The following is a 21,521-nucleotide window of genomic DNA, read 5'->3' as shown; positions in this document are numbered from 1 at the left end:
GAAGAATCGCACCTCCGATAAGCACAGTTGGCTACGTACGGTGCGAAAGAAGTTCTACATACATAGTTAAACAATCACCATGCTCCAAACAGCTGTGGAGACCTTAATTCAATGTTAATTTCGCAAAGAACTGAAAACAACATGCAATATGTGTTGTATGGACTTTTTAATGGTAATATTCACACTGTATTTTATCTTATAAAGCTGAATTGAATGCATTGATATGTTGGACCAAATCTACAAATGAGTGTTTGGCTTCGTGTCGGAGGAAACCGGAACACTCAACGTTGGTCCAACGTTGTTGTTTACTGGGTACCGGGAGAAGGCCCTATGGCTGATGGGACGTGTAAAACAAATACGTATTCGTTTCATCATTAGACCTCCTTTGCCAGGAACAAAATATAATAATAGGGGGTTTCCCCTTTTTTTCTGGCAACAAAACTGAAACCTTTTTACAAGGAATCATGTCTGTATTAACCACAATACTTGTGGTCAAAATGCAAAAAAAACACACTCTGATAATATGTGCATTGTCCTTGAAACTGATTGGTCCACACCATAGACGGCTTTCTTTTGAGCCTCGTCTCAATTGGTGCTAGACCAGAGGACGCCAATTGAGACGAAGCTCAAAAGAAAGCCGTCTCTGGTGTGGACCAATCAGTTTCAAGGACAATGCACATATTATCAGAGTGTGTTTTTTGTTTGCTTTTTGACCACAAGTATTGTGGTTACAGTAATGCAGAAATTATTCCTTGTAAAAAGGTTTCAGTTTTGTTGCCAGAAAATAAAGGGGGAAAACCCTATTATAATACTTGTGTGTTGTTTTATGTGCATGAACAAATACGGGAAGGAGACATATGATGCACTTCTTGTGTTGTTTACATTCTCCACCACGACGGGCGATGGTCACGTTGTGTGATGTAGTCAACGGTTTAGCTGCTTGATGAACCGGGTTGATATTGGAGCCACTCACAACGAACCCTGGGGCCAAAATTCCTTCCCTTTGGAGCAATGTTGTCCCACAGCATTTGTGTAACAGGCCACACTCTGCTGATGAGACGTGGAAAATTCAAAACGGAGCCTGAGTTTACCCGCTTAAACAAATGCTTCATGGGTAACATTGTTCTCGAGGAACCATAGTATATGAACCTGCAGGTGTATTGTATTCATAGTAAAGCAGAGCCTTGTTTAATTGTCGCTTTATAAATATGTCATTTTACTTTTGACTGAGCTGTGTCGTGGATACACATTAATTGGTGATACTGAGTTGGAAATTGATACACAAGAACAAATAATAAAACAACGCAATAGATTAATTCGCCAATTACGTTGTGGCCTTGAAAGGAAAATAATGTGATAGGTGGCGTTTCTCACTCGTCCATACCTCTCTGAGCGACTCACTCCTACGACTCTGGCCTCTATATGTGATGTGAAGAAGGGCCATAGCCCGAAACGTCGCCTATGACACTTTTTGTTCCGTTTGAAGACAGTGTTATTGATGAAAGCGTTGTGTTTGTGTGTCGTGGAAGCAGCGCCACCTGCCGATGTTAATGTAAAAGTAGCTACACTTATCTTGATTGCATTAGATGTACGATACAGAATGATACGTTACTTATAAATTGTAGGTATTTATTTTTGCGACCTTACGTGATCGCTTTGTCCCTTAACCAAATGCATGCTTTAGGAATCAAACCAAGAATGGTTGAATCAAATGTGTAAACATTAATAGGGGTTTGTCCCCTTTTTTATGGCAACAAAACTGACACCTTTTGCAAGGAATCATGTTTACATTAACCACAATACTTGCAGTCAAATGCAAACAAAAAACAATACTCTGCTAAATAATAAAAATAAAACATGAACATAAAATATTTTATTTTATTACTTCCCTTCTACGTGACTTTACCGAAAGAACCAAGAAGATTAATCCCTGCAGTCACGAAAGCTTTAAATCGAAATTTAATACTCTGATAATTTATGCATTGTCCTTTTAACTGATTGGTTCACACCCGAGACAGCTTTCTTTAGAGCCTAGTCTCACATGGTGTTCGATGTAGATGCTTACCCCGAGCTCTCATTACTCTGAGAGTGCGTTGTCTTTGAACTGTGCGCCTTTTGGCGTCATCTGGTCGAACACCATGTGCGACTAGGCTCTAAGGAAAGCTGTCTCGGGTGTGGACCAATCAATTTCAAGGACAGTGCATACATTATCAGAGTTATGTTTTTGTTTGCATTCCGACTGTAGGTATTGTGGTCAATGCAAACAAGACTCCTTGTAAAAAAGGTGTCAGTTTTGTTGCCAGATAAAAGGGTAAAAAAAACAATTATCAAGGTCTGAATTGTTCAGTAATAAGCTAGGGCACTGATCAGGGGGTTGATAGGTTCGCCTTTGTATTTGTGGATCGGGGCATTGCGTCGTTACACGTTGTTTCGGCACGGTCTGGATGACCACGGTCACACACTACTGCTGCTGGAGAGTGTTTTTGTTGTTTAAATTTCCATTTGTGCATCGGATAATCCGCAAACTACTGCCACGGTTTGTGCAGCGGATGCGATTTAGGGTCGACCGTGAGCTCCGTGGAAGATCAAACGCGGGTGTGTTTGTGTGAGTTTGTTTTAATTTTTTACTTACAATTTAAATTTCTTTTAAAATTGAAAAATTAAACACCCGTAGCAAGATGGCGTCTGCGGATTCACGTGTCGCACCCGTGGTGACGTCACAATGCTCGCGGCGGCCAACGCACCAACAGCGTGGCCCGGCAGGTCCGGTTGGGTCACATCAGCTGAGACCTGCACCCAGATCCCCCCCCCCACACACACAGGGGGCGGTCCGGGAACCACGATCAGGACCAACAGCAAGACCAATTTATAGAGCAAGACCAGACCAGTCACCAAGGCGAGTTTAGTACCAGGAGCAAGATCTGAGCAGGAGCAATATCAGTGCCAATACCAGATTCAACACCAGACCCGTGCCAAGACGAGATTGGGACCAAGAGCAAAGTACTCTGGTATAAAGAGCAAGGACCGGCCCCTGGAGTAGTAGTAGCAGCAGCAACAACAACAGCAGCAACAGCAACAACAACAGCAGCAGCAGCAACAACAACAACAACAGCAGCAACAACAGCAGGGGTGAGGATGGCGTACGGGCTGGTCACAGTGGGTGGCTTCGTGGCCGTGGTGGCAGTGCTGGGCGCTCTGTGGATGCCGGAGACTTGGGACGCGGCGCTGAGGGGCCCTGCCGCCGTGCGTCTCGACCACGTGCTCTCGGCGCTGCTGCGGGCCGAGGCGCGGACTTCGGGGCCCGCGAGACCCCGCGTCGCCGTCGGTAACCCGGGCGGGCTGGGGTCGGGGCTGTGAGGGAGTTTGGGGGTGGAGGGTGACACGCACACACCTGTGTACACATGGGATGTGAGTTTGTACACGTTGGGTGCACACCTGTACACGTGGTGCACACGTGTACACACACGTGGTGACACACACCTGTACACACACGTGGTGCACACCTGTACACACACGAGGTGCACACCTGTACACGTGGTGCGAGCTAGTACACACACACACGAGGTGCACACATGTACACACACGTGGTGCGAGCTTGTACACACACGTGGTAACACACACCTGTACACACACGTGGTGACACACCTGTACACACACGTGGTGACACACACCTGTACACACACGAGGTGCACACCTGTACACACACGTGGTGCACACCTGTACACACACGTGGTGACACACCTGTACACACACGAGGTGCACATCTGTATGAGCTACGGGGGGAGGGATATCTGGTTGGGAGAGTTTACCTGGGAAACACTTGTGCCTGGGGAACATGGGGGTATAACTTCTCCCCTGAGGGGCTATATGGGTGCGAGGGAGACCGAGGGGATGCCTGTGTGGTATCACTTGAGGGACACCTCGGTGTAAGGGGGGCATCTGTGGGACACGTGGATAGCAGGGGGGTTACCTGGACCCCACATTCTGGCAATTCGTCATTTCGCCCGGATGAGGGGTAGCGATGGTAAATCGTCGCTTGTTTTGTAGCGTGGACCCATCCAAGGATGGACTGGGTACCCGGAGGTTACTTCCAGTTTAAATGGTATGTGCAGGACAAATACCTGGGGGACATGGGCTGGCTCATAATGTAACGTGTTGCATGGTAGGATTCCCTGAGGTGGGGAGGGTAGCCTTAGTTACAAGCTGTGACTGTTACCTGCGATGCTGAGGATTATACAGTGAAGTGAAGAGCAACATTGGTGATTATGTAATTGGAGCTGGTGTGGCACCTGGTCGGGACGTGGCATACGTGATAAATAAAGAGTATGTGATAAATAACGTATCATAATTAGTTCCTGCTCGTTACCATTGAGGCAATGATCTTCTCACGTTCACAGTCCTCTTGAGCCGGTGGTGGAAAATCCACATTCACATGGCAGTGGTGAGTCTATCCATCGGACAACCACTGTTGCTTTCCCCAACTCTCCCCACACAATGGTAATCATTTTATCAACCCCGGAGGGATGATGGGCTGAGTCAACCCCAAAGCCACGATTTGAATTCGAAACCTTCCAAATGCCGTTCGCGCTGCTGTTGAGTCTCACCACTTAGCTGGATTGCGGAATATCAGTCGAAGCTAAGCTTATCGTTACATGCAGAGGCTGGGATGAAAGCTATGTTTTGCGGCGTTTTCCGCATGCAATATACGGATCAATATACGAAGTGTATATTTATTGATTCTGGCAAATGCCTGATGATGCTGATTGTAACTTATCAGCGAAGCGTCGTACCAAATTGTTAAATGTTGTTCGATTGCTCTCCAGCTGTCGGGTGGAGGAGGGTTTACGACACACATTTTACATCTGACCCAAGCCACGTGTGCATGATTGCGCGCACAGCAATGCTGCTTCCACACATCGTAGCGAGTTCGCACAATTGACCGCGTACCTCCGATCAGCACGGTTAACTATGCACGGTGCGAAATGAGTTAAACATACATTGACAACAATTATCACCAAGACAATTCCCTAGGGTTTGTAAGGGCCACGTTTTAATAAAACAGTACCAGGTGTTTTTGTTGTTGTTGCAATATCATTATAATTAGAAGGTTAGAGAAAGGTTGCAGTTACTATTATAAGGCTGGAGCTTGAATGTATGCCGCATGAGTTAGCACTACTGAGCGTACAGCGTTTAAATGACTCATGGCTTCGAGGTGTGATGTTGCAAGACCCAACACCTTATCCTGGAGTATTAGTTACATGTTCGACATTTTGCTGTGTTAGTGTCATCAATATATAAACGTGAACATTGGCAAAGGGAAAATAAAATTCGACCCTTGCGACAGAAAGAGGCGCACGTGGAACAGGAGCTGTCATGCGCCTCATCCAGCAGTGGATTGACAGAAGGACTCTGTACTGTACATGCACTAATGCAAAGCGCGTGTGTGTGTGTGTGGAGAGATGGGGGTTGATATAATGCACGTGTTCTATTTCCTGGACTGGCAGCCGCAAGGAATATGAGCTCCACGTGTACAGCTGAAGTTAACACGGCCCAGGACCCGCCCGTGTTTTTCGGATTATATAATGTTTTTTTATTATTATTACGAATCACACACACGCAGCCTTGGAGTTTGTCTTGTGCCACGCGTTCACGGTTCAGGGGCCAGGTGCCGTCAACACCCCAGCCACGAGGAGGGAGCCGTGCAGGGTGGAGGCAACAGACGATCTAACAATTGTGACATCTTCTTGGTTCTTTCGGTAAAGTCACATAGAAGGGAAGTAATAAAATAATAAAAATAAAACATAATAAAATAATTCTCACGACGTTTCGGCTACAACGCAAGCAGCCGTCTTGCGTTGTAGCCGAAACGTCGTGAGAATTATTTTATTATGTTTTATTTGTATTATTTTATTACTTCCCTTCTACGTGACTTTACCGAAAGAACCAAGAAGATGAATCCCTGCAGTCACGAAAGCTTTAAATCGAAATTGTGACATCGTTGTGGGTTTGATTTGCGGCTTGTTGTCTCGCATGGATTTGATATTGACGTTGCTAAATGCTTTACAGCAGGCGTAACGAGGGGTGCATTGTCGATTCATCGATTGGAATTGATTCAGACGCTGGCGGATTTTTTTTTTATACATTGAAGCTAACGGAGCGAGAGAGAAAAATAATGTGATTTAAAAAAAAGAGACAAAAATCAACGTTCTTTTTAATTGGATCACGATACTGAATCATGATGATCCATTGAATCACCGGAGGATGTGGTATGAACTGTTACCTGTATTAAGGTCATAGTCATTAATATGTTATCCTTATTTAGCTTCATCAGCATCGTCATGACCATGGGCCTACGATGCGATGCCTGGATGGGAGGATGTGAAGTGTATTGCATTGTGACGTCCAAGCTTAGTTATCAAATGTTAGTGTCAGGGGCATACAATCCTCACCCCCCCCCCCCCCCCCAATATTATCAGGTCAGCCAGTCACTGAACTCGGTAAATCTTGTGATATACATATATAGCCACCAACCGTGTTTCGCCTTCCTCGGTGCACCCTGGTCCCGTTACCATTAGGGCTCGGCACGGTTTGAACCGACTCAAACTGGTTTCAAATTGAGCAAACCAAACCAGCGACGACTGAACCAAACCAAACCAAAACCAAACCAAACTAAGCTAAACCAAACCTCTTGAGTTGGCTTGAACCGAAAAGATGCGCGGGAAACAATATTCGCATTCAATACAAATATCAAGTGTATTAATCGCTAATTTCTACGCAGGCTTTCTTCATATTGAGATTCACTAGCAAGTACTGGACGACGATGTCGTCCACAGCCATCTCCTCAAGCTTGGCACGCCCAATGTCCTTGAACGCAGTGTGGTAGTTCAATGGCAGTGAAACCCCAACACTAGGCAACATCCACGCCCACGAGCGCACACACATCTCGGCCTTGAACGTGCACTTGTGCAGGTTTGGTCGGTCGAGAAAGGAGCGCTTGGCGGCCGAGTTTGCTCTCTCGGAGGGCACGGACGACGCCGGGATAGGCAAATAGTCGAGGGCCACGCGTCGTAGGCGCGGGTACTTGCCGCCGTACAGCTTCCACCACTCGACGACGTCCATGCTCAGGTCCTGAGTCGGCTCAAGCAGGAAGCGGTCGACCTCGGAGGCGGCGCCGTCGTGAGCGTTGGGCGCGTAGACCATGTCAAAGAGGATGTTAATGCCGCCACGCGGCGCCGCCTTCGGCGCCGCGTCCGTCGTCAACGCTGGGTAGCGCTGGTTGAGAATGTCCGTCATCATGTCCTTGATATTGCTGTACTCGGTGCTCGAGGCCGCGGGCTTGGGGTGGCGCAGGTCGAGAAAGCGGGCGACGCGGCTTGGTTCGGACGAGAGAAGGTCGCTGTACTTGACCATGTAGTCGGAGATGGTCACGGCGGCCGAGCTCACGACCACATGAGGACTCGGGCGGTGGGTCATGCAGTGGCTCAAGAGAGCCTCCTGCGCCGTGATGGCGTTCGAGATGGTGCAGTACTCCTCGGCGCCCATGGCATCGGAGATGGCCGCCGGCTTCTCCAAGAACTGGCAGAGCAGCGCCGCCTGCTCCCACTGCTCGTCCGACAAGCCGGCCTGGCTCCGCGACCAGCCGGGCTCAAGGCAGATGGCGTCGATCACTTGGCGCTGCCTTAGCGACGCCGTGAGCATCACGTACGTGCTACCCCAACGTGTGACCACGTCGAGGCAAGGCGGCTGCAGCGGGCACTTGAGGTAGTGCCGCGCGAGCGACGTGTAGGCCGCCCTCTTCGTCTTGCTCTTGTGGATAGCGCCGAGCGTCGCGCGGAGGCTGCGCAGCAGTGTCTCGAACGCGCCGAATGAGGCCTTGACGCCGAGGTTGACGCAGTGCGCGATGCACCGCAAGCAGCACGTCGAGCGCAGGTTGCTCCCCTCGAGGAGCGTGAGGGACTTGGCGGATGCGACGGCGTCAGAACCGCTGTCGGTGACGACGGCGAGCAGGCGCGGCCACACGCCAAAGTCGTCGAGCAGCTCGTGCAGGCGCTGCGCCATGCGCTTGCCCACGCCTTTGCCCGGGGCCACCCAAAAGAAGTCAATGATGCAGTTGCACATGGAGAACGACGCCGGGTCCATCCAGTGGAGGGTGACCGAGAAGAAGCCGGTCATGGCGTCGTTTGTCCAACCGTCGTAGGTCAAGGAGACGCAAGAGCCAAAAGTAGTAAAGTACTGTAGCACGAGTAGCTTGAGGATGACATACATCTCGAGCATGCGGCGCTTGACCGTGCGCTCAGACTTGGGCTCGTAACCCGGGGCAGCTCGTTGAAGAAGAGTCGTAAAGGGATCCGATGTTACGTGTTTATGGCCTAGACCACTCGTCGCGATGTACTCGGCGACAAAGCTGTACATGGCCTTGCTCGCGTGCGCTGACATGGGCGTGGCCATCTTGGACTGCACGAGCAAACCCTTCACCGTCGGCGGCAACGTGACGACCGTGGGCAACTCGGGGTCGACGATCCCATGGGTCTTGAGATGATTGATACGGGTGCCCGAGGAGGTGGAGCCCGCGTACTGGAGGGTGCAGATCTTGCAGGTCCGGCTCTGCACGTCGCCCGCGGCCTGGCTCGTCTCAAAGTACTCGTCGTGCCACAGCGCTCGGGACACACGGGCCTTCTTGGGCTTGGGCTGCGTCGCGGTCTGCAGCGCTGCGGCGCCGAGGGTGCGCATGAGGCTCTGCCGCGTGTCGCCGTGCGTGGCGTCCGGGCTCTCACGTTCGCTCGCCATCGGCTCCTCGTCGCTACCGGCGTGTTTGGTCTCTTCCACGTCGTGGATGAGATACCTTGTGATGCTGGAGCCGCCGGGGATGGCGCCGTCTTGAGCCGCTCGAGCCATGGAGATGCAATTGCAAAGTGAATTCGCAGGCAAAGGCAACTACAGCATGTCCTTTCGTGTCGCCTTTACAACCAACCAAACTAGTTTGAGCCGGTTCCACCCTGTCCGAGCCAAACCGAGTCGGTTTTCGTAGCCCCAAACCAAACCGAACCAGTTCAAACAGAGCCAAACCAAACCGATTTGGTTCGGTTCAAACCGCGGTTTGGTGGTTTGAGCCAAACCGTGCCGACCCCTAGTTACCATATTATCTCAGTTTGCATCTTCATTCAGACTCGTCGACTTTGTCTCATCATAGCCACGCTTCGGCCGTTGGTGGGCAGTCGTTGTCATCGGCACACTTGATCATTCCGTCCACTCGTTTCCATCTCTGACTGAAGCAATAATAATCAACACTTGGTTGGCGAATATGTTCGTCACTAATTCTAGATTTGAAGCTTTCCTGACTGCAAGGATTCATATTCTTAGGTTTGTTTGGTAAAGTCACGTAGGTAAAAAATTTAAATTAATAAAAGTAAAATAAAAATAAAATAAAAATCACGACGTTTCGGAGGCAACACAAGCTTCCGTCTTCAGGTGGAACCATCACAGCACGATAGCTGTATCAAGTACAGTATCAAGTACAGCTATCGTGCTGTGACGGTTCCACCTGAAGACGGAAGCTTGTGTTGCCTCCGAAACGTCGTGATTTTTATTTTATTTTTATTTAACTTTTGTTAATTGAAATTTTTTACCTACGTGACTTTACCGAAAAAACCTACGAATATGTTCGTCACTAATTTCGCAAACGAAACGGACACTGGTGAACGTTTGGCGTGCGGCGTGTGCGCGCCACCAGGGTTTGGCGGCTGCCTGGACTGGGTGGTGGACGGCGTGGCGCTGCTGGAGCGACTCGGGGTGGAGCCGAGCGGGGAGGCCAAACACCACGGATTCATCGCCGACAAGCAGCAGCTGGCGCAAACCTTTGCCTACTTCTTCCCCCACGGCGCTGCCGCAGAGTGCGCAGCCCCCACGCGCGCACGCGTGCACGCGACAGGCGCTCAACACGTGCACGCAGACACACATGCACGCGCGCTCACATGTGCGCATGCACACAACAGTACGCAGCCTCTCCACACATCCGCACACCACATGCATGCACATGCAGAGACAAAGATCCCCCGTATAGCCATTAACAGACTGTTGGGGCAAGTGCTGCAAGCGAGCGCGTATGAAGGCCGGCATGGCACATGAGGGGGTTGGTGGCCAACACCATGCTTCGCTGCATTTTTCTTTTCATTTCTAATGTTTGCACACCGTACCACGTACTCATTTAGGGCTGAGTCGACCCAGGGGAGGCCCAGGACCAGTTAAAATATTCACCAGTTTTTCGTCATGAGCGGGAATCGAACTCGGGTCGGCAATGTTCATAGGTCATTGCGCTAACCACTACACTACTACTCCCCGCACACGTACACACATACACACACAAAGATCCCCAAATAGCTGTTAACAGACTGTTTAACCCTCGCACACACATCTACATATACAAACACCCCTCTCTATACACAAACACAACAACAGCCACCATTCACCACGAAGTGATGGTTCCCTAGCGCTTGCTGGCCATAAGTCGCAAGACAGACCCCAGGTGTTATGGGTTAGCCCAGGGGTCGGCAACCTACGGCTCCGGAGCCGCATGCGGCTCTTTACGGGCTGCTTCTTGACGATATGTACGTATGTACAGTATGTACTCAGATGCATTGCGGCTCTTGAAATACTGAATTTTGTACCTAATTGGAAAGAAATGGCTCTTCTTGTTATTTTGGTTGCCGACCCCTGGGTTAGCCGATGGCAAACCGCTCCACCAAAAGACAAACATCCCCCGTGCAGCCTACGTAGGCTTTTTGGTGAGCACCTATGAAGTCCGACACGGAGCACAACGGGAGGGCTTGGTCAGAAACACCATGGCCGGCCACCTTTGTCTTGCCAGTGCTGATGTTTACACACTGCAGCAGCTACTCATTTAAGTCTGAATTGACCTAAGGGAGGCCCAGAAACTGTTCATATTTAAGCTTCTGATTTCAGCTGTAGCTGAGAATGTAACTCATGTAGCCAGGTTCGTAGTGCAGTGTGCTAACCACTGAGCCACCACTTGACACACACACGAGCATATGAGCTGTTGTCCCATAAACCACGGTGGCTCGGAGACACTGAGCCTGGTGCCAACAACACCCTGGGTTCTAATCCTGGTCCAGCCAGTCCTGGTTAAACTGGGTTTTTTCTTCTTATTTTTCAACGTAACAATCATGCACTATTTTCGATTTGAATGGGAACATTTGAATCAATATAGGAGCCATACAATGTCACCGTAGGCAAGAAGTGGCTTATTTATTGGATGCAATGAGGGTTCTGTAGCGGATGAGACGGGGATCACTCGAATGAAACGAGGGATCTCTTTGATGCGTTGGTCCAGCCTCACGTGGTTCGAACCTCCTAGTTCTAAATGTTTTCTTGCGCAAGCTGTGTACGGACAACAGAAGTCTGTCATTAACTTTTCTTTCAATATGTCATTAACTGAACAATAATTACCCATTCAATCTAGTGCTCACACCATGCTTGCATGTTCTCCCTGTATGGCACTGTATGCTTGCATCGAGTTATTTTTGTTCAAAGCTCCTGCTTATGGGAGAGAAGTATTTATTCACCAATCCCTGGGGTGTAATTGCGCTGAAGGTTTATTTACTGCCCGCATTGTTTCATTTAACTTGCGCCGTGTAAACACTCACGTTTTCCGAGTGGAGAGTGGGTGTCCTCGCGGCTGATGCACTGATCCTGGCGACCAAAGTTTGATTCCTGGCTGTGATACCAATTGCCCTCCACAATATGGGCCCCTGCCCCTTGGCTGCCTCGGTCCAGAATGTGGGTACAGTACTTTGTAAGGTGATGTGAACATCAATACTCGTTAGGACGCAAAGCCAACCAGGCAACCCTAATAGCTGGTCGCAAACGGCACTTGACCCGGCAGCCTATGACGCGATCACTGGTCTTTGTGTTGTTGTGAAAGAAATATTGAAGCCAAAACAACCTCTTGGGTGCTATTTTTCCATGGTGAAAATATTGATCCGCAAGCTGAAATATCCTTGTTTATATAACAAAAACAAGGGAGCCTCACAGGATGGATTGGGATGCATTTCCCACAACCTCTTAGAGTCTCCGATGAGTAGCTTTAGTTTGGCTGCTGGATTCATTGGCAACTAGATTGAATCATAACAATCCTATTCATGGGCTGGTGTGACTTGGCCAACTTGCAGTGACCCACAGCTCTTAAATACCACTGGGCGTGAGTGTTTATTTTTTTTACTTAATATTTTTCTGGTTTTCTGCTTGACGCGTTTCGCGCTAAACAGCTTCCCGCGCGCCACCGCTTTTTGGCGATGTTGCGTGTGCAGCTACTGCTTTTGCTTAAAATGTAATTTTTCTGCGTTGTAAATTTGTATAAACTACACATGCTAACGGTTTGAATTTTCAGATGTCGCAACCGGGGGTCAAGGGCTTCGGTTTGAAGCTGATAGGAACACGGATATCGCAACACAGTCACTGACAATGTATAATCCCACGTATGTATGCGTGTATAATCTGACGAATGCAATCCACAAAGGGCTCGCACACCAACAAGACCTTAGTAAAACAAAGTCTCCATAAAATAATAAAAACCATTTTAAAAACATGCCACAGCGAGTGCTGAGATTGCAGAAAGAAAGTAACAAGATACAAATAAGATTAATGAGTTAGGGAGATACGCTCTTACCAAGCTCGTTAAAGGAAGATATTTTCCGAAAACTGGATGGGGGAAATAAAGGCTTAAGCTATAATTGGAAAAATTATGTACTTAGACTTTTTTTTATATAAATAACATATGCATTACAACTCATAGAACTACAGGGATTTGTTGTTGAATAATTAAAAAAAGATGACTAGAGTTGGGCTTCAAGATAATTATGAGCGAAACAAAAGTTACGTACAGGACGCATACTGGAAGGGATTATGATTGATGGACCAGACCGTCAACTCGGCCATTGACGATTACCTAGTGCAGCATGTAAACATCAGCACTGGGGAGACAAAGGCAGCCGGGGCATGGTACTAGCCACACCACCCTCTTTGTATCACGCGTCGGCCTTAATAGATGCCGACTAACAGCACTTGCCACCAACGGTGTGTGTATCCGTGTGACCGTTGTCTTCGTGATTTTGTGCCGTGTGAAGGCGCTTCATCTCCAACGCGTCGCTGTTCCGCCGGCTGGCCGAGGAAGCGGCGCTTGTGCCCGGCGCTCGCTGGTCACTCGGAGGGAACGCCCCCGTTATGGCGAACCGCATGGCGTCCGAGGGCTGCGACGTTCTGCTCGGAGCGCGTCTCCCCCACAGCCTCCTGCAGGTCATGAGGCCAGAGGTTCGAGGTCAGTCTGCCGTTCGGGGCGGCCTGTTGGTCGGTCGGCATGTCGGTCTGTCTGTTGATCAGGCGGTCAGTCAGTCGGTCAGTCTGCTGGTCAATATGTTGGTTGGCAGGTCTGTCTCTTGATGTCTTGGTCAGTTCTGTCGGGTTGTCTGTGAGTTGATCGGTCAGGTTGTCGCCCTGTTCCCCTCGCTCTACTTGAATGTTGAATAGACCCAGTCTGTGATGATGGTACATACTGAGCTCGTAGTGGAAATCATAATCGACTCCACATGTTAACGCTGCATATGCTGCCTTGCTGTACTGTTTAGCACACTTGACTCGCCCGATCATTCGATCTCCGAGCGCAGTAGTGGACACATTGATGCAGGTTCTAAAATCCCCCCCTGCATCTGTCCACCCAGCAGTATAAGTGGGTGCGCCACAGTTAGTCTATTGGCAGGTCACGTGTGGCGAGTTAAAATGTGGATATTCCCACCTCTCCAAAGGTGTCTGCGCAGTGTGGAAGAAGAGCCTAAAATACCCTCTAGAGGGGCTCTCTATAGCTCCCTCTAGCGGAGGACTTTCTGCCAGCAGTGAGGTGAGCAGGCAATTGCAGGGCCGCTCTTAAATATTTTTCATTTACCACACCCTAACGGCACTCGGTGCAAAAAGCGGTCGTGGAAACCTCGTGTTGTCTGCCTGGTGTTGCATTATGTGGCCGGTGTTGCATTGGGTGGTCGGACTGGTGTGGTGTTGTGGCTACTGTTGCGTTGTGTGCATGGCTGGCGTTGTGTAACGGCGTTGTGCACGCATGCCTGTGCAGTGGCCGGGCAGTCCGTGGAGGAGGCCGACACTCACCTGATCCTCGAATATCCCACGGGCGCTCGCTGGGGGAACTACACATCCAAGCGCGCCAACAGGCACGCATGATTGATGCAGCACATCCCTTCCGTTGACCCCTTTATGCCACCCCTGTCCTATGCTACCAATTCTGCCATCTGCCGTTCCACTGCCGTTCGCTTGATTTAGACTTTGTTTCAGCTGCTAAAGACCTACTGAGCTCAGCAGCTTTTTTACAAGGACGAACACATTCTCAACACCATTGGCAGTGGTGTGATTTCCAGAATATTGCAGGGAGGAAATGTGCAAATATGAAGAAAAAAACTATGGTTATTTACGTGAAACCCATGCCAGGACTTACTGCAAACAGGATGAACAAAAATGTATTAATATTGATCTATATATTTTAGTTATGATTACATTTGATCTAGAAATGTGTACAGTAAAACCTTGGATTGCGAGTAACTTGGTCTGCGAGTGTTTTGCAAGACGAGCAAATTTTTTAAATAAATATGAATTTGATAAACGAGCGAGGTCTTGCAATATGAGTAGTACAGTATACGCTTTGTCTGCAGAGCGTCACGTGATCACAACTGATATACGAGTGCTTTGACATACGAGTGCTTTAGATTACAAACACGTTTCCGGAACGAATTATGCTCGCAATCCAAGGTTTTACTGTAACTGAGTCTCGAGACTAATTTTCACAGTAGGGGGTGGCAATTACTATTTGTTTCCAAATTTAGTAATTGAAGTAAATTTGCAAACTGGGAGAATTCGGACCATAGTGCTGGACCACATGGCCTGCTCATTTTACACGCTTTTATTTAACTCACTCTGTTGTTGTTGTCGTATCCTCAAATCTTGTAACTCAATTTTAACCCACTTCCCAATGTGGTATCGACTGCAAACTAGGTATACTTATATCATACTGATGACAATACTATATTCTATATAACAAAAATAAAAAAACATTTTAAACATTCATTTTTACATGTTATGTTTCGGCTTGGGTCTAATTGTCCACGCTCAACTGACGTTGGCTGTAAATCACCACGGTCCCTTACGTTATGGCAAGCTTTGCGGCCACTTCCTGGAGTCGTGGAGTTCTGCCATTACGAGTACGGTACATTTCATTAAAGTGTGTTTGTAAAAAAGTATTTTTAAATATTACTTATTTTATTGTCATAACTAGGTGAGCCACGGTTAAACAAAGCAATGCAGCAAACATGTATTCAGAGGTCAATAGCAACAGTGTACTGAACCTTAATAAATATGAGAATGTTTAGCTATAACAATCTAAGTACTTGTATTTCAGGAAATACATTCTCATATAAAACCGTTCAAATGTTTACATTGCATGACCGTGAAAGATGGCAGTGGCTTAGGGAGGCCTTCATCCTGCAGCAGATTGACAAACGGCTGTACGAACACATTGAATCACCGCGCTCCGCTAAAATCAACCCCCTCTCCACCCCCACCTCTGCATTGCTGCCGCAACTCAGGTTCATCGTGCACAGCGATACCCACAATGCCCGGCTGGAGTCGCTAGAGGCATTTCATTCCGAGCTCGCCGCCTTCCAGCCGGCGCTGCTTGTGGTCGGAGGACTCCAGATGATGGACAACTTTCCCTTCCCTCCCGGTAAGTCTTGGCCGACTCGGCATGTTTGTGCGGTGCAGACCACACCTGGCTTCCGGTTTTCCCAACCCACGTGCGATTTTTCCTGCAGTGTTCAGCGGTGGTGGTGCAAGTTTCTTGAGCGGCGTTGCATGCGTGTCACTGTAGGCGGCCGCTCTTCTGGTCTCCCGCTCTTGTCTCCTCCTCTTCTTCTTCCTCCTCCTCTTCCTCCTCCCGCTGTCCTGCCTGCCTGGCTGCGCGAGGTCAGTTGCACTCCTCTCCCCTGCGCACAATTCATTTTCCCATCTCAGCCGTTGTGTCCTCCTGTGTTTCGCGTTCACGCGTCACTCCATGCCCCTCCCTTTCCTTTGACCAGATTAATATTTATATTTTATAATCACACGAGGACAACAAATATCATGACGGACAAAATCAGGCGAGGGATGGATGCGCCGCGCCAAGATAATTTCCGGGACAGCCTTCCGGACTGTTGCGGCTGAAATTAAGCTCAGATGACTGCAGTAGCCACGGTGGTGAGATGTTAACTCCATTGCCTGGTATACAGGAGATTGTGGGTTCGATCTCGACCCTGATGCCTGTATATTTGGAGTTTGCATGTTCTTCCCGTGGTCACGTGGATTTTTCTCCCTGTCCGGTTTTTCCCTCCACATGTAGAAAAATGCCTTTAGATTATTTGGCGGCTATAAATTTCCACACGATTGAGCTATAATTTGTGTCCAGGTCGCTTCTAAAAATGATCTCTATAGCTCGGTGAGCCTTACCAGGTAAAATAAAAAAAAATAGTTTTAGTTTTATAGCTGCTGCATCCGGCAGACGGAAAGCGATGCCGACGTGTGGTGGCATCAAGAAGTTTTGGCGACGACGATCTTCACCTTGACCTTCACCGCGACGCTCATCTGGACGTCCATGTTCCAGAGGTCGCAAACGGGTTTTGATTCCTTACCCGTACCCGGCCGCACCAGGGTCGCAAATGGGTACCCGTACCCGTACCCGGCCGGGTACGGGTAGCCGTTCCCTACCCGTACCCTACCCGAAATGAGTGACAAACGGTTACTCACCAGTGACTCACGGCCTACCCGTACCCGGCCGCACCAGGGTCGCAAACGGCTACCTGTACCCGTACCCGGCCGGGTACGGGTAGCCGGGTATCGGGTAGGGTACGAGTATCGGGTACCCGGTTGCGACCTCTGCCATGTTCCCCGTGCACACGACAGGCGAGCGCGTGCGCAGGCTGCGGGCCGTGCGCGCCTCCATGCTGGCCGCCCGCTCATCCGCCGGCGCCGACGGCGGCGGTGCCCTCGTCCACTTTGAGATGGCGTCCTTCTCGGACTCGTCGCTGCTCGCCGAGCTGCTGGACGAGCTGCTGCTGCCGGCGGCCGACTCGCTGGGCATGAACGAGCAGGAGCTGCCCAACCTTCGCGGTCTCCTCGCCGGCGGAGACGTCACGCTGGTCGCCGACGCCAACCCCCGCGTCGCCGCCGTGCTCGACCAGATGCGCGAGGTGTACGGCGCTGTCAGGGGCCGCCAGCGCCGCGCGGGGATCGGGCGGCTCCTCACCCGCCTCCACGTCCACACGCTCGCCTTCCAGGTGGGCGCTCGTGGGAAACGCGCACGTGAACACGCGTTGGTATAGCCGCTGCTGGGAGTGGGCCTCTCTCCGCACACACAATCGTGTTCGTTGTGGGTCTTGTGTCATACCTACTTGACCGCGCTGGTCAGCGTGGGGTTGGTGAAGGTTCCTGGACCGGTTAAGTTATGACAAAGTCGAAGATCCCCCGTATAACCTTAACAGACGGAGAAGGCAAGTGCTGTTTGGGAGCACCTATTCAGGCTGGCACGGTGCATGAGAAAGTGGCACACCATGCCTAGCCACCTTTATCTGCCTAAGTGGCGATGTTTATACAACACGCGATGCACTCATATGAGGATAAGTCAACCTAGGGGAGTCCCATGACCGGTTCAGATAATCGTCACTGGTGTTGGCCGTGAACAGGATTTGAAACGGGTCGCCGGGTTTCACGGTAGCGCAGCGGTTAGCGCGCTGCGCTACCGCTCTCCTAGGACCCGGTTAAGTCATCACAGAAACCCGCCCTTGCTCACGCTTGCCCTTACTGCGGCCAACTTACCCTCGCCCCTCTTCCTGCACGCGACAGGCGATCATGACGGCTCGCAACTCGACCTGGAAGTCGGGGATGTCAGCGGCCGCCAAGGCCTCGCTCACGGCCAATCGGCACGTGTGCGGCTCCGCGGACATCGACGCCGCCAAGGCACGGCTCATCATGGACGACTCGTTCGCCGCCAGCCGCGGGCCCGAGAGCCGCCGCGTGCCCGTCGACCCCAACCGCCCCGTGGCGTGCTGGGAGGAGGAGGAGGAGATGGGCGACCAGGACGCGGGAGAGGCCGACGGGGGCTACGACGTGCAGGGCGAGGACGACGAGAAGCGGGCCAGACGGGGAGCCGGGGGGCGACGCGGCCGCACGTATGAGCTGTGCGTCGCGCCCGTGCTCGTGTGCACGGACGTGTTCCAGACTGTGGGCGGCGGGGACAACATCTCGGCCGCGGGGCTCGTGTTGCAGATTTGATGAAGGGAAGAGTCGCACTGATGAGGTCGGAGGGAGAAGCGTCTCTTTGCCCAAACGAGAGCTGATGGGCAGTTTTTTTTTACCTTCGTTGGTTGGTTTGTTGGGTTTGGCTTTGAATTGCGGAAATTCCGCATTATATCGGTGTGGGCGGGTCCCGTCCATTGAGAAATCACTGTTGATTTCCCACAGTGGGATTTATTAACCCCTGAGTGAGGATGGGTTCTCAAGAGCCGAGTTAACCCCCCAACTAGGGATTTGGCAACCTATCCAATTGTGATAGAGTATAGTGTCGCCCGGCCATAGGAATGTGGAATTTCCACCACTGACTCAGGGCCACCAAAAGAGATGAGCATCACCCAGTGCCTTCTTTGACCATGGAGACTCTTTGACTTGACTTCTGAAGTCAATATCATCCCCCCCACCCCATGCCAGAGATGTTTAATATTATTATTTTTTCCCTCAACTGCTTAACTTCCATTCCACTTCCGAGAAACCACTTGCACGCGGGAGATGGGTTTGTTGGCTCAGGTGACTCATAATTGATGTGTCGTAGCTGTGAGCCAGTAGCACTAAACTCCCGTGGTTGGGAATCCTGACATTGAAAAGAAACCGGGTTCTTTTGTGTAGCAAGTTTTGGTGATAACATACCTTGTGTCCAATGACTGCACACACAAACACATTCTCATGAAATGTTATTTATGCAAGCCTAGGTATGAAAGCCATATCATTTGTATAGAGATGGTTTTGTGCGATATCTTGGTTGACATGGGCCCTGGTGCAAGGAATGCAATGGAGCCCCCTTTTCAATTTCCCCCATTTCCCCACTTCTCTTTGTTAAGCTGGTGCCTGGGGCCTTTGGCGCTACGGGCCCTGGGTGCAGTTGTACCGCCTGCACACTCGATAGCTACGCCACTGATTATAGCATTAGTGAGAATGACCAAATAAGTTTAGCGTTATATTTTCAAATGTCTTCTACGTGTGGTTTGACGATCACCAGAAGTGAATTTCGTACCACTGAAAGAGTTTATCATAAAGCGTGGTCACATCTGTGTGTTGCATAACAGTGCAATTCAATATATATACCTCCTGTCAGGGGAATGACACGTATAGATGATGGAGTCAAGGATGGAAGCTCAGACACGCACAGTTATGCTTCCATTACTGGTGGATGCAGCATGGATGGTTATGGTGATGGTGGTCGTGGTTTGTGATGGGGTTTTATGGGTGATGGTGATGGTTCCGGTGGGTGTATGTCCAGGTTAATATGCTTGATAATTTAAAAAAAATGTGAATGCTTTGGAATTCTGCAATGGTTAAATTATAAAAAAAAAGTTTTAAATATTATTTTGGTGTTTGGAGTGATTTTCTTTACATATATAGAAATTTTGGGTAAATTATTACAATGAATTGATATATTTAGGCTGAGGTTATGAAGATCTCATGTTTCAACTCATCTCATCTGCGGTATCATTTGTACCGTCTCATTTGTAGTGTCTGCTTTGGAAATATCAGTTTCCTTAACAGTGCTCTCGTATGGTCTGATTAGTACGGTTTGTATTGTTTCATATGCTCGTTTGTAGGTGTACTCGTCGAGGAAATAATTGATCACAGTTGCACGATTATAAATGGACGTAGTGCGTGATCAGACTTACCAATATAAGCAAAAGTCCATTGTCTTTATAAATGTAGGTGAAACGTACGAGTCCCATGACACCGACATCATCAAGCGGCATATTTTGTTTAATCAAGCAAATTGGATCGTGTTCGACAATATTTTGGTCCCAACAGCACAACCATGCTTGTTAAGTAAATACCGGTTTTGACCTTCAGAATTTCATCAGCAGGGTCGGGCTTATTATTATATTTCACGTTACCAAATGATACCGCACGGCATCGCGCACACCGACTCGGCTGTACGGCGTTGACACATCTCCATTGGAAGCTGCGAGCTCTGTAAACATGGACGGTGACGTAGAATGGAAGTAATAAAATAATAAAAATAAAACATAATAAATTAATTCTCACGACGTTTCGGCCACAACGCAAGCAGCCGTCCTCAGGTGAAGAGCAGGTCTGTCGAGAAGACAGAGTCTGTCATTCTACGTGACATTACCGAAAGAACCAAGAAGATGAATCCCTGCAGTCACGAAAGCTTTAAATCAAAATTCATGGACGGTGACTTGAACTGAGCGGCATTGGAGCAGTGTGGCCGCCAGGTGGCGCTTTAAGCCGTGAAACCCAAATGGATTTAAACAAAGATTAGGACGATTCTTGCCATACCGATTGATTATGTCACGCTTTCCAACGTGCGGCTTTGTCTTTGGAAGTGTTTCATTGCTTAATTTTCAGGATGGAGGCCGAAGGATGTCTGGCAGGGTAACACGTGTGTTTGCATATTTGCAAATAGTCGTCGTCGCTGTTGTTGGTGGTAGATTTGGCCGGTTTCCAATAGGGCACGCGTCCTTAAAAGCACCAAAATTTTACACTCGTGTTTAGTTACACATTAGCACATGTTTACGAGATGCAGAATTTCCTCCCGGTACATCGGAGGCAGACGGAGCTGATTCATAAACGCTTTCAGCTCGAGTGAATAAGCGTTGCCAATTCCTCGCGTTTGTTTATCTATGTTAGGGAGGTGTGTGGCTGATGTGTGTGCTGATAGCATTCATGCCTCATGGAATGGGCTCGGATTAAGATTTATTTTTACCTCGGAGATATGGTCCATTAAGTTAGATATGTCTGCACCGCACATTTACTGTTCGGCGTGGACAATTTAACACGGGCTGTTTTTGACTTCACGATGCATAAATATCATCACGGCGTGACCGGATCGAACCAATCTTGGAAATTGTTGCCGGGAGGTGGAATCTCCGCTGTTGCCCTCTCAAGCCTGGAACTCTTCCGCCACACAGATGTCCGTGCTGTCGACTTCCTGCCCCTGTTCCGTTGAAGACCTTCCTCGAGTCTGCCTATAAAATAATCATTGAGTGTTGTCGAGAAAATAATGGATAAACAAGTGAGACATGGTCAAGTTGTGTAACATATACGCAGGGTGATATATTTATAGATACCCCACTGATTTCGATTGAAAGCTTTCGTGACTGCAGGGATTCATGGTCTTGGTTTTTTTGATAAAGTCACGTAGAAGGGAA

The 21,521-nt window shown here is 49.3% G+C and overlaps 1 protein-coding gene across 1 annotated transcript; it reads left to right on the top strand.

Annotated features, from left to right (window-relative positions):
• The first annotated feature begins 2,735 nt into the window (after nucleotides 1–2,735).
• Nucleotides 2,736–19,713, top strand: LOC144729691 (ADP-dependent glucokinase-like). The gene is made up of 7 exons (XM_078610122.1): nucleotides 2,736–3,325; nucleotides 9,731–9,890; nucleotides 13,140–13,330; nucleotides 14,132–14,228; nucleotides 15,654–15,790; nucleotides 17,002–17,375; nucleotides 17,941–19,713. The coding sequence occupies exons 1-7, from the start codon at nucleotides 3,136–3,138 to the stop codon at nucleotides 18,367–18,369; spliced, it is 1,578 nt and encodes a 525-aa protein (XP_078466248.1). The 5' UTR covers nucleotides 2,736–3,135; the 3' UTR covers nucleotides 18,370–19,713.
• The last annotated feature ends 1,808 nt before the right edge of the window (nucleotides 19,714–21,521 follow it).

This window comes from Lampetra planeri, chromosome 33 (assembly GCF_965212315.1).
Source record: "Lampetra planeri chromosome 33, kcLamPlan1.2.h2, whole genome shotgun sequence".
Classification (NCBI taxonomy): Eukaryota; Metazoa; Chordata; class Hyperoartia; order Petromyzontiformes; family Petromyzontidae; genus Lampetra; species Lampetra planeri.
The sequence above is the reverse complement of the archived record's forward strand: the minus strand, read 5'-3'. Positions and strand labels throughout refer to the sequence as shown.